This window comes from Syngnathus floridae, chromosome 2, assembly GCF_059516105.1.
Source record: "Syngnathus floridae isolate MCC-2025c chromosome 2, RoL_Sflo_1.0, whole genome shotgun sequence".
Classification (NCBI taxonomy): Eukaryota; Metazoa; Chordata; class Actinopteri; order Syngnathiformes; family Syngnathidae; genus Syngnathus; species Syngnathus floridae.
In genome coordinates this window covers 18,471,205-18,485,227 of record NC_142414.1, presented here as the reverse complement: position 1 = coordinate 18,485,227, position 14,023 = coordinate 18,471,205, and the positions used below count along the sequence as shown (strand labels likewise).

The 14,023-nt window shown below is 40.7% G+C and overlaps 2 protein-coding genes across 2 annotated transcripts in view; one reads left to right on the top strand and one right to left on the bottom strand.

Annotated features, from left to right (window-relative positions):
* Positions 1–8,550, top strand: part of syt6a (synaptotagmin VIa) — a 37,364-nt gene extending 28,814 nt beyond the window's left edge. The window contains exons 3-7 of the mRNA XM_088369015.1: positions 731–1,292; positions 2,562–2,682; positions 4,040–4,211; positions 4,594–4,744; positions 4,931–8,550. Of these exons, the coding sequence (XP_088225141.1) occupies positions 731–1,292; positions 2,562–2,682; positions 4,040–4,211; positions 4,594–4,744; positions 4,931–5,002 (1,078 nt within the window). The 3' untranslated portion in view covers positions 5,003–8,550. The remainder of the gene's footprint in view (positions 1–730; positions 1,293–2,561; positions 2,683–4,039; positions 4,212–4,593; positions 4,745–4,930) is intronic.
* Positions 7,042–11,921, bottom strand: olfml3a (olfactomedin-like 3a). The gene is made up of 3 exons (XM_088369017.1): positions 11,695–11,921; positions 10,398–10,704; positions 7,042–9,561 (listed from the first exon to the last, which is right to left on the bottom strand). Exons 1-3 carry the CDS (start codon positions 11,803–11,805, stop codon positions 8,780–8,782), a joined length of 1,200 nt encoding a protein of 399 aa, XP_088225143.1. The 5' UTR covers positions 11,806–11,921; the 3' UTR covers positions 7,042–8,779.
* Positions 11,922–14,023: the final 2,102 nt, after the last annotated feature.

Here is a 14,023-nt window from a genome sequence, read left to right as displayed (position 1 = left end):
GAGGGGACAAAATGCTGTGAACGATTGCATGTCTTCAGCATGTTGAGCGTGCATCCTTTCAAACGTTTTGTCCTTGAATTAAGGCAGGAGTCAGCTCCCGGGGGGCTTCAACTCAAAAACTCATCAGGCATTCCGCAATGCCTCGTGCATGCAGCGCTGCAAGAGGCATGCTATCAGTGTCACTGTGTCATCACTCATTAGCTGTGAGAAGCATCTGTTTAACTTTGACTTTATCAATGTGCATTTACTTCATTTACGCTTTAATTAACGGTGTACATGAGAAAAAGAAAACTCTTACTTGTCCCTGAATGTTCTTTTTGGAAAAACACTGCGACTAACAATGAGGTGAGGCATCTCATAGTTGAACTTTATCAGTTGTTTTGCAGCAGATAGAGTGAAATGACTATAAAGGCACTCGAATCCTCCATTTACACCTTATCTACGAAACCACATGGTCTGTGGGCGGCATGTTCCTGGGTTCTTGTCATGCGATCCACAGAAAAAAGCTGCTAATGATTTAAAGGTCACTGGTGTCGTGGTTCACTTGTCTGATTTCAGCATGCTGGCATTTGTTCACTTCCCACTTAATGACATATGAAAAACATTGAAATCTGTTTGAGAAAAATTTGAGTCTGCTTAGCCTAATGCTAGCAAGTTATCAAATGTTGTCTTTCAAAATTAATGTCAAGTCCCTTCACCATGACTTCCTGTGTCTCTCGTCTTTCCGCAGGCACAATTCCTTCAAAAGACACCTTCCCCGGCAGATGCAGGTCGGCAGCTTGGACCTGGGGAACGACTACATGTTGGACAAAGAGGAAAAATCCACAAGCATTGGCCGTATTCAGCCAGAGCTCTACCAGCAGAAAACATGTGACTCGGAGGATTCCTCCAAGAACAGCAGCAGCAAAAACTGCGGGAGGATTAACTTCTCTCTCAAGTATGATTACGACAATGAGGCCCTGCTCGTCAACATCATCAGGGCGGTCGACCTTCCCGCCAAGGATTTATGCGGCACGTCCGACCCTTACGTCAAGATCTACCTGCTGCCCGACCGCAAGAAGTTCCAGACGCGGGTCCATCGAAAAACCCTCAACCCCACCTTTATTGAAAGCTTCCACTTTCCTGTGCCTTACGACGACTTACCGAACAGGAAGCTCCACATGAGCGTTTTCGACTTTGACAGGTTTTCACGACACGACATGATCGGGGAGGTGGTGATGGACAACCTGTTTGAGACGTCCGACCTCTCCCGGGAAACCAATATATGGAGAGACATCGAATATGCCACCAGTGTAAGGCTTTTTTCAATACTTCATGTGATTTAGTTTACGTTCACATAGACAGCATTTTAAAGCAACACCTACGAAGACTCCCAAAAGCCTGACTTGCTTGTTGCGGTGAGCTCCTTTGAAGTACTGTGAGGAACTCAAAATTTGCCGCGGCTTTCCGTATTAATCCATCCCATTTCTATGGCGCTTGTCCTCATTAGCTCCCCGAGTGATCCGGAGCCTATCCCAAGCCGATCAGGGGCACGTCTCAATTCATTCACCCTCACATTACCATCCATGGAGATGTTAATCCAATTTAATAAGTAATTGCGCCAACAGGCAAGTAAATCCACAGGGCTGAGCTAAAATTTGAACCCCAAACCTTTAAATTACGATTCATCTACCCTTCCGTGCCGTCTTACTGTTGACCTCACACCCTTTCATATCGCATTAACGCTCAATCGGTATACAAACCTTAAGAATGAACCACAGCTTTTGCAGTTTCGGTAATTGCCGAAAATCTTGCGGTTGTCAAATTGGCACTTTAAATAGCACAAGTCCCTCCACAGCCCATCAGTGTCACTTTATGCTTTTCCAACACTTGACTGCTGCGCTCTGGCATCACCGCTTGACTTTCACACCTTTCAAAGTGAATTCCGCACCACAGCACTGGAAAACATGGATGTCGGCGGTTCAGCTGTGAGTGTGCGATGACGTGCGGCTAATTTTGGCTGGTTTGCACCTATGCAGAGAAAAGGGCATCTCGCCGGTTAATTGTCTTTACTAAATACTAAATACTCTCGTTGTTATGTTCAGTGTTGATATGCACAAGTACAACCCAAAACACCAAATGTTTTGGGCGTGTTTAATGTTGTGATGGAGAGTGAAAGAAACACACAAACACAGAAATGTGCTCTAAAGCTGCCTGCCGTTTTATGTGTAGAAAGTCTCGACAGACCATGATAAACATAAGGGAGCAGGAGAATCATTCTGACTTCCGCGGTAAACTGCACGCAGACGAACCTCGGGGACTCAGCAGCCTCTTCTGCTCATGGCCTGTCATGATAGAGTGTGAGAAAACTAACACTACATTTTGGGCAAATGGGGCTACCATGGCCACGGGAACCTTGTCTAAGTGCGGCTGTAGACAGCAAAATTGATGATGTTTTTTTAGCACACTCGATTTTCCCCACAACTGCTTCAAGACAATCAACGAATCTACTTGATCTACCAGATTTTGCAATTATTTGAATACCGTAAGTTGATTATCATGTGCCATGTGTCCATCCTCAGGAGAGCGTTGACCTTGGGGAGATCATGTTCTCACTCTGTTACCTGCCCACTGCTGGAAGACTCACACTGACTGTCATCAAGTGCAGGAATCTCAAGGCCATGGACATCACTGGATACTCAGGTGGGTGCGTGTGTGTATGCATGTGTGTTTACGTTCGCCTGAGATCACAAACACACAAGTTGCGGGCAGGCCATCTCTCTGTTTATTCCGGCAATTATTCACTGGCAAGGCGTGCAATATCAAGCCACTGTCAGGATGTCGTTGCTTCATTTTTTTTTTTTCAAGTGGCTGCCATCCCGTGTTTCCCTGCAGAACTGATAGCACGTGTGAAATGTGACATTTATTGTGCTTTAAATGCCACTGTTCCGCCATAATTGGGATTTATTGTGGCATTTTTTTCTTGTGATGTTTAATGACATTCAAAATCAGCCATGATTTTAATTCCAAGTGTGTTTTGCTTTTACCATTATTTTTATTTGTATTGTTATGTACTGTATTTCCCCATATAGTCATTTGGCGTTTAATTTGGCGTCTTTTGCAAAGACTTCTAGATGTCGGTTAGGCTTTTTTTTTTTCGGGAGTAGGTCTGGAGGTTCACACATGTATTTATTGTATTATTGATGAACATTATGCGTACAAAGCTTGCCATATTTATTAGACCGCCTCTCATGAAAATGAGAATGCAGTGTCACAGAGTGTTTTAATACAAACCGGTGCAATTTGATTGAGCTCTGAGATTTACATTTTGATTTGGAAGGGGCGGATTTCAAAATGCATTGAGCTTTTTATATTTGTATAATTTGTCAAGCACAAAATCTACTTTGAAAATTGTCATTTGTGTTCTGTTAGAATCAAAGTACATACGTCTGATTTGACATTTTAATTTTAAATGTAAGCCTCTGATTTTTTTTACATTTTTTTATGAAACAGTCCATTTGAAAAGTTATGGATTACATTCATTATATATCATTTAAATGTCATCATCATCCACGCTGATGTATTACATTTTACACGGCAAAATGACTATGGTCATTACCAGTGCTGTTAAGACATAGCTATGGCATGAACCTTAAATTGACTAATGGCCTTATAAGTTTTATATACAGTCATTTTTTCATTTCCACAAAGACAGAACATCAGGCTTTTTTATGCTCAATTGACAAAATCTTATATTTAATATTTTTAAGGAAGCCCGCAAAAGGGGTGTGGCCTACACACACTATTTTTAGTATAACATCTTTAAAAAAAACACACATTTACGACTGTGCTACAGGCTTATCCTTTCCATGCGATTCGCCGATTAGCAGATGTTGACATTTTATTGTGATCTAGGACCGCTCAGCTGCCTTTAAACGCAGACATAATTCAAAATCAATGGCAACTGGGACAAAATAGAGCAACAGCAGGCCCGCTCTCAGCTTGTCATAAATGTTAGTGTCCCCACATGACTTCGCTTTGTCGTCGTTCTCTTATCTAGACCCTTACGTCAAAGTGTCACTAATATGTGACGGGCGGCGTCTGAAGAAGAAGAAGACCAGCATCAAAAAGAACACCTTGAATCCCACCTACAATGAGGCCATCATCTTTGACATCCCACCCGACAGCATGGACCACGTCAGCCTGCACATCTCTGTCATGGATTACGATTTGTGCGTATGAAAAGTGGGCTGCGTGTAACCATTTGGAATTCACTGATTTCGTTGCGCATGTTCTTACTATTACATCCTTAATGATGTCTGTCGTATTACTAAGTTTGACCTCTGAGACGTACTGTGGTTGCACTTAGAATCCAGATTGACAAAAAAAAAAAATACAAAGATGAAAGAACATTAGTAGATAAAAAGGAAGAAGCTAAGCTAACTGTTAAAATGTTGTGTAACTGCCAGAACACTTCATGGGAGATATTTCATAAACAAAATGAAGAAAACTAAACTCACTTTAGCTACAATATGTTAACGAAAGGAGTGCCATACACAATGGTAGAGTTGACATTTTGCGTAAAGTCTATTTGCACCCGCTCGTACCCCACAGGGTCGGTCACAACGAGGTCATCGGCGTGATGCGAGTCGGGTGCAACGCAGACGGACTGGGAAGGGACCACTGGAACGAAATGTTGGCGTATCCTCGCAAGCCCATCGCACACTGGCACCCCCTACTGGAGTCTAAGAAATCCGAGAAAGAGGTGAGTCGAGGGTGCATTTTGGTGAATCACTTGATATGTTTTGGAGATGTTTTGCATCACTCTTTTGTTGTTATTTGTAAAATGTATTTCTAAAAGACTCACTCTTTGTGTGTGATTTTGTGTGTGTGATTTTGTGTGTGTGATTTTGTGTGTGTGATTTTGTGTGTGTGTGTGTGTGTGTCACAGTGGAAAGCAAGGGCTGCCAGCTTTGACAGCCAGGGCTCCTGCCCTTCCCCCCGCCCCCCAGCGACACCCTGAGCAACACCACCTGCGACCCCCTGCAATCCAGATGGAGGGTGGTGAGAGGTTCCTTCTGCTGGTCCACTTCCTGTCTGTCTGATTATTCAGGAGAAACCCTGCTGTGGCTCCCAACTGCTCCCCCCCCCTCAGCCACTTCCCCCACCCCCTTCCTTTCAGTCGACAACCGAACTCCACCTTCCGCCAGCGTGGTTCCCAGAAAGGTGATCTGGGATCACGTTGGGTTAGGGCGTATTTTTGGATGTTCTGACTGCTCAATGCCCTTCCTTCATGGTTGGATATGTGCAGACTCAAATTAAGAGAAAGCGGTGGTGATCAAAGGATATTTCTCAAAGCGAAGCAAGATGTCTGAGGAGACGTGCGCCACTTTTCAAAACGTCCTGGTGCTGCATTCATTTACGTCGAAACATTATCGAGCTTCATTAAGGTGTCAAAATTGAGTTTCCAGTTGCATCGTCATGCACTGTGATGCTCATTTGTTTCCACTCGGGGCTAAATCACTATCAAGCTGTCAAAACAGAATGATGAGAAAAAAAATAAAAGTATAGTATAAGTAAAGTACAAGTGTAAAAAGATGTTCTTTAGAGCTAGAAAACAAGGAAATAACAAAAGCAATTCATATTCGCCGTTTACTCAAATAGTGGTTGATGCCCTCCCTCAAAGAGAGGCCTCCCTTGACACATTAGAAAACAAAAAGGCACTGAGGGCTCAAATAAAAAAAAAAAAAAGACTAGCTTTTGACTAGCTAAAAGAAGGTCTAAGTTGCGGCGTAGGTGATGTTAAGCAAATTTGTTGAATTTGACTTTGACAAATGTGCGCATAGTTAGACGGTACTTTGCACTCCGCTTGCACTAGGCAAGTAAATAGGGCCCTTAAAAGCACTTAAACGTTTTGACGATTCATCACAATTTACAACGTGTTACACAATGTAGAGGCAACTCTGATTTGCGTTGGATTCGGACTTGTATCTGGGAGCAACATGACATTTTTTCCGGCAAATCTGTTTAGATGTTTCGCTGCACTTCTCCATAATATTTCGTTCTTTCCATTTATTTAGTTTTAAAGCCCAGTTTCACTTTATAAATATTCCACCGCCCTATTGTAAAATATCAACCCAAAATGCTTCCACAAAAATAAAGGGACAGCATTTTTTTCCAAATGTAAAATTCTCCTTCCAGCTCAAGTTAAAAAAAATAAGCATCACTGACCACTATTTGTGTAAATGCCGTGAATGTAGCACAACTTGATGTTTTTGTTGCCACCTCAGTCTCCTTTTGTTGTAGAGAAGTGTATGTATAATTTTGAGCATAAAATTGTGTACAGACATTTTTTTGTCGTGATTGTTTGCCTTCTTTCAACCCAGACAAGATGTGAAGCTAGATGTAGCCTAGCAAGTGGTGACAATTAGAGAAAAAAAAATCACTGCCTCAATGTTAACTGCGTTATGAAACATTGCGTTGGTTCTCCTGTGGAAAATGTGATCATGTCACTCAGATGCTGATGCTGTTCAGTTGAATCCCCTTTTTTAATTTGTTACATCTGATTGATTGATAGAACTTTATTTATCTGTTGTTGTTTAAACTATCATGAACTTTAATGATGAAACATTTTTTGTTATGATTTAATTTTTGTAGATAAAGTAAATATTTTGTACCAAGAGGAAACTCCCATTTCAGACGCTGTGAGTGGGAAAAGTGTTCCCGTTTGAAAATTGAATGTGTCATACGCAATTATTTTATCAAGGTTGTGATTTAAAAGCAGAAAGGATTTTACAATGCTTACTCCAAAACAAACAGGAGGCAGTGTTATTGTAGCTCTGTCAAAAAAAGAACGTGTTTAAATTCTTTTTTTCTATCTACAAAATCCCTCTTTGCATTTTGGATAATATTGAACAAAAACATACTATATAAATAATTTTGGCTCACCCTTGGACAATAACAAATACTAGCAATGAACATGGAAATGCTAACTTGCATAAAAATAGTAACACAGCAGTAGCAAAACTTGCTTATCAATGAATCATCTCTTTTTTTAATGAATTCAGTTTGTTATTTTTAGTTTTAAAGACATTTTTAAATATCATTCCATATTGTACTATTTTTTTTGTAACCATGATGGTGGTAACATTAGGTTGTTGAGAAAGTGTTGATAGAAATTACTTAAAAAAAAAAAAATTGGCACTCAAAATTCCAGTGGTGACCAAATGGAAGTTAAATATAAATCTTGCTTTTACTGTACCCAAATTGATTAAAAAAAAAGAGAGACAAAAGTTTTATCTACAATGGACTATTCACAAATGAATCATGAACTTGATGCTATATCAGGGTTGACAAAAAAATGTGTTCATGATTGTTGTCCAATTATAAAATTGTGAAAGCAACTTGGAAGCCTCTTGGTTGAACATCCGACCTGGCAAGACATTCAGTGTCAGCAAGTCAGATCTTTCACAACTGATTTATGCTCAACCTCTGCCCCAAGTAACCCAAAAAACAAAACCTTTAAGACAATACTTTCAATGGTGAAGTGAAAATCCTCCCACAATGGAGGACAGTGCATCAGTGTGTCATATATCACAGTTTTTCAAAAGGGGCTTCAGGATATGTACACATGTTTCTGCCAGGATCTGTTTGTCATTTACTCTTTTTTTTTTTTTTTCTTCGTGTGTCAGTAACGTATGTTTTTTGTGTCATTGGCCCCTCTTGTTTGTGCTTGACATCACCTCTCATGATATCATTGACACTTCTACATTTGACCTTAGTCTCTTTAATTGGCCCTGGTCCTTCCTCCACATCTTGAAGTTCTTATATAGTTTCAGGAGCTTTCATAGTTTTTGTCAGGTTTTAATTTTCCCCCATGGACCAGTAGAATTGCATGCCTCTATGTATCAGGTATTCTCCAAATATTTTTTTCTTTTTCTTTTTTTTAAACCCGACTTGCTCCTTGCATGAATTCTTATGATAAAACATGATACAACAGGAAAGTAAAGAATAACAAGGATGTACTGATGCGACTTTTTTAGAGCGTGTATCAAATCTTGATGATTTGCCAATAACCAGTATGTCTTTGAAATCGATGGATGAAATAGACCGACGGAGTTTAGGATTTTATCTCACTAATTTTGTTCAGGTACTGCATTCCGTACATCATTCGGACCTTCATTTCCTTGAAATTTTAGTTCCAATCTGAGTTGTTCTGAACTGTTGCCGTTTCGAGTGTTTCCTGTACTTATCTGATGGTTTGTAACCCTCTGCACTTTAGTGTTAGTGTTACCACGTTCCTCAAAAATTTGTTTTCTCACCTTTAATAACATAGTTTTTTTTTTTAACGGGCATTTTGTATAATAGTGACAAGTGAGAAAATATTCTGTTGATGAAATGAACACTTACTGTAATTATAGGTGTTTGTTATAAATTTACCGGTGAAATCATTGGCATTATATTGATCCCCACTTGTCACTGTCAGCTCTCTTCATTGTTTTCCTTCCATGGGGTGTGATGTGTTTTGGTTCTGTGACAAAATCTGCCTTTTGATTAAAGAATTTATGCAAAGTGGGCTGTTGTTTGCCGTATAATGTCGGCAGCCTAACGAGCCAGAGCGATCGACATCGGATCCACACTGACTCGCACAGCAGGGACGTTTTACAACATCTAATTAGACTACTGCCAAGTTGTGGTACATTACAGTATTAATACTTGTGATACAGTTGAAAATGGGAGATATGTTTGAAATAGTAAACTAACAAAAAAAATCAAAGATAAATTATAATTGTCTATGCTGTCAAACCAGCAATTTCCTTTTGGTTGTCAGTCTGTAGAGAATTTGGTAACCGTCGTCCCAGCTGTAGATCTGTTTCTCCTCGGCGTTGTACTTGAGACTGGCATGTGCTCCATATCGTCGGGGGAAATAAAAGAGGGGTGCCTCCTCACTGACCACCTTGTCATTGACATCAAAGACACACTGGACCCGGGAGCGACTGACCTGCCGAGTGTTGTAAACAACGTAGACGACGCCACAGACAATGAAAGCCGCCTCTGAATTCTCTCTCGGGCAGCGGGTGTCCCAGATTTGTTCGATGTCCAGCGAGACGGGATCCATTTTTGCGAGGCTGATGCTCAGTTCGGTTTCACCGTCGGCATAAAGAAGCCAGAGGCCTTGCTCGTCCACTGCGAGATCTGCTCGCGTCTCAGGGTTGAGGCTGTAGACAGCAGCTTGGCTATCCGCAGGGAAAATGGCCACATCTGTGAGCTCGCCAGCAAGGATGTCATATCTGACTACATTTATGTCTTGCCCCTCCTGGATGTAATACAAATAACCGTTGTAAACAGCGACTCCGCCGCCCATCCAGTTGGATGGCAGCCTGAGCGGCTGACTGAGGGCGACCGAGGAAGAGCCCTGAAGAAACTCCCTGACGGACTCAAACTGGTAGATGGTGTCTCCCGCTGTCCCGTTGAACACGTAGACTTTGGAGGACCGGGGGTCTCTGAGCCACACACCTTTAGACCCGCCCAGCCGCTTCAGGATCTTACCCGAGCGGATGGTAGAGATGATTTCTACGCAGTCTATGTAGACACAAAATGCAAAAAGTTGGCGGCTGCTTGTACATTCATGTCATTTATTTATTATTTTAACCTTAGACTGACATAATACATAACCCAGTTAGGCCACAAATGGTTTTCAAAGCAAAAAAAAAAAAAAAAAAAACCATCTCTGAAAGTTTGTGAACCGAGCTGTAATCCCCTCATGGAGACAACAACTACAGTAGATGGCGCAAAGTCCCGTTTAAAACCTTGAGGGAGCCACATAACGGATGAGAGGAACTTAAAAGCAGCATGGAATAAAAGGCTCCTCAGACATGACCTGGAGGCAAAGAAGCATCAGGCTCTCCAACCAAGGGAATTTGGTTCATCTCGGGGTCACCTCACAATGTGCACAACGTCTCTAATGAGCTCTGCAGTGCCGTTGGCTTCTGAGAGAAAGCGCAAAGTCTAATTCTAAACTCCATGAATGGCATCTTGCTTGCGCTGAATTTGTGCGAGACATTAAGGAAATTTTTCATTTTGCCTAAATACTGCCAAAGGAGATTTGCAATCAGACATCATCATTCGCAGCCAATTAAATCATTTCACTTCACGTTCCAGTGAAGTGAATATTGATGTGATTGAGTAAATCAAAACATTTTCGCTCCGTGTGTTTGCTCAGTAAACGACTTTACTGAGTCTTAAAATTGGGAGTCATAAACGTAAATGTTGTTCACCATTGGGCAATTTTCGGATCATATTTTCCCCTAGAAAGTACCTCCATAAAGCCATGTCTGATTATCATCGACCAGTTTTATTCCTCAACAAATCTAAATGCTTTTGGAAACAATTTTGAGTCCACGAGGTTCGTGTCTCACCGGTCACTCTGGAGGGCAGCTCTTCCCAGACGTCGTTATCCTCTTCTCGGCTCTCCTCTTGGCTCCACACTCCCTGCTCCACCACCCGGTCGGCACGTTTGGCACAAGCCCGTGGGGACGTCCGGCTCCCCACAACATCCACGTCTCGTTCCGCCCCGTTCAGTCGGAGCGCCGCTTCCTCCACATCTGTGGAGAGCGAACTGTGGGCCTTCTTCAGAGCGTCCATAGTCTTCTGGGACTGTTTGTGTAAATCCTGAAGTTGCATGTGGTATTGACGCGATTGGTCTTGCCACAAGTGCATGCGATCCTAAAAACATGCAGACACTTTTTACTTCTCACAGCATTAATGCTTTTTTCTTATTTCTGCTTTTATTTCCATTAGACTAGTTCATCAAAACGGATTTCTGACTGGACTCCCTCAGAAGAGCATCAAACAGCTGCAGATCTTTCAGAGCGCCGCAAGTAAGTAGAGATCAGAACACTCAATAACTGTCTCAATGAAGGACTCAACAACTACAACGTAAAAACAAACACATGCCCCACTGTGATGTCATACAAAGGATTTTGAATTTATGATGTACGAGTTTTCCTCCAGGTACTGTTCGTACAGTACACCACGCTGTTTATTTTGGAGTCAGGAGTTGGGAAAATTGTTATTTATAAAACTTATCTTCAGGTTGAACATTCACACAATTCGCCTGACCTGCACAGATTAGATTAACGCCCAAGCGAGAAGGATTCATATAGCTGTATTATTTATTTATTTATTTCAAATTTCATGCTGATAGCAGTTTCAAGATTGTCAATTACGCTTTTGCAGCCTCTGTGACGACCGGTTATGACAAAAATCAGTCTCTCGGAAAGGCATAACCACGAAGGAAAACAACACATTAATTCAAGTGAATGATTTCACTTGAGAGGACGATTCCATGTGGAAAGCAAACGTAATAAAGCAGTCCTCTTGTTAGTCATTACCCCATCTGCTCCCTCAGTGCCAATATTTGGCTCTTCAAAAGATACTTTTGGATGAGACCCAGGAGAGCAAGTTACTGTTGATGTCTCTTGTATGATGGTGTTGTTTCTTTTTTGAAATTGGCAGCTACCAGCTTGGCAAGTTTATTGTTCTCACTTATTTCTGCTTGGCTGTGTGACTATTTGGACAACCTTTCGTGAATGTAATGGAGACATTTTAGTTTATCCTTATTGTGTACAAGATGCAATAACTTTATAAACGGAGGAAGGGAGCAAACATGTCACATGCATCTAAGGGTATGCCACTGGAAATGTATCCGATTACCTCAATAGCCAACAATCTGTTGTCCAGATAGTCCATCAGGGCCTGGTAGTAGAACTGAGCTCCACAGACCATCCAGGTTGTGGAAAATAGCAGGATGAGCACGAGCTTCATTGGGATCGCTGTTGTGAGATGAGCGTCACTTTTCGGGGTTCAGAACTTTCTCAAAGGTACACCAAGTAAGCGCTAGGTGTTTAAGACGGAGACTTTCCACTTCCTTTTGCACTCTCTCTCTCTCTCTGCTGGAATGTTTTCTCTCAGGGAGGAGCCTGATGGAGGAGGCCTGCTCGCTATACCTCCCAAAGTCAACTGGGCCATTGTGCACAACCGTTTTCACCTCTTTGCAGTCATTGTTAATCTTTTTATGAACATAAAATCGTCTAAAACTTCTTTTATTCTATTTACATTTAGAAGTGATACGCAACATAGAAGTTAGCATTCTTTGTAATCAAGCACTATATTTTTAAGAGAGACGCATCTAAATTGGATTAAAGAGCAACTTGCAACGTCTTTGTTTGCAATAATTAAGAATTTACCAAACTTCAGCCTTCGTCATTTTCTTAAAGAATTTTATCACATCCTCTTTTAGTTTTGAGCAGTTACTTCCTTTAGACTTAAAATTCTTTCGCTAATGGGTTTAATTATAACATTAATTTGGCCAATCTAAGGCAATAAGCAGAGTTTAAACATACAGCATTGCCATATATAATAAATTGATGAAAACAGTCAAGAAATAAGAAAAAAAAAATCAGGTTTCTTTTTTTCCATTTCAAGAGAACGCATCCCACAATATTAAAATGCAAAAAAAAAAAAAAAAAAGAGAGCTACACCTTTATCCTCAACTTGAACATGTCTTATGTCCACCTTTAACACTGTAACAGTATGCAAAGTTAAAAAAAAAAAGATCTGATTTCAGAGTAATTTATTTAAGTCCCTAATGATGTCACTGCACACTGGATCGTTAGTTACGATGATGGCTCTCTCTATCTTTTTTTTTTTTTTTTTTTACTGCGGGGCTTAACCCCAATTAGTATTTTTTAAGGCTCACAGCCAGAGCGAGTGTTGTCATAGCAACAAAAGAACCCTCAGTAGAACTTGCCACTAACAATTTAATTTATAGTGTAATTTATAGTGTGCCACCAGAGAGCGCTAAGACGCCAGGGGCATATAGGAAAAATAAATACTTATATTACAAATCGCCTGCAAATAATCCATGCACAAAATGCAGAAATATACCTGTTGTGCAAATTATACTTTCCCTGAGACAAATCTTAGAGTTACTATTAAATATTTATTTTGAACCCACAACCAAATCTGTCCATAAAATGACATAAAATAACATATAAAAATAGATTTAAATTTTTGGTGTGACTTTGTTTACATGCCTTCTTTTAACTGTTAAACTTTTGGTTCATCACTGAAATATTTTAAATTTTGTTTCTCTCAACACGAACACAAGCCTGTTAAAAAAAATAAATAAAAAATTCTAGCCATCTAGAAGAAGATGGGGGTGGGGGGCTTCTTGACTCAGCAGGAATGACATCATCAAGCTAATTGCTTGGTACCCTAACCTTAACCCTAACCCTTAATTAAGTCTTGTCTTCTATTCTTCAAATCATGAGCAAAACTACCAATTTTGGCCAAATTATTATATCTGAGTAATTTTAATCTCCTACTTCTGCTGCTTCACGCTTCTTTATTGCCTCTATCCTTTGCCCATCAGAACACCAAAATGGGAAAGACATTGGCAATAAGGGCAACCGACTGCAGACGCTATAGCTGGTAAAACCTCCTGATCTGATTCTAATCCTGATTTATGCTCAAAAAGTAAGCATGATGACCGCCTTTGAGGACTTTGAATTGAAAAAGATGACTCCCCAGATAATGATAGTGACATTGACACGGCTCAACATAGTGAGCAAGAAATAGGGGCGGAGAGAGGACGTGAGAGGGGAGTAAAAACAAGAGCTACACTTGGATCTTCCTCTGTTTCAAGCGTTCAAGGTCACACACTGTTGTAATGCCATAAGTATTCTTGCACCTGCCTTGACTCTGATATGAACTAAAGTAACATCCCATTCTTAATGCATATTGTTTAAATTGCCGCAATAACAACCTCATCCCTTCTGGGAAGAAGGTACACAACTTTTAAAAGAGTGTTTATGGGAATTATTATTATTGTTATTATTTTTCCCGGAGCACGTTTGTGAGGTCACTACTCTTAGTCTCTGCTGTAATTCATCCCAAGTGTTATATCAGGTTGACGCAGTGATGGCTAGTGAAGTTCATCCACACCAAACACTCTGATCTATGACTTTATGGACTTTGCTTT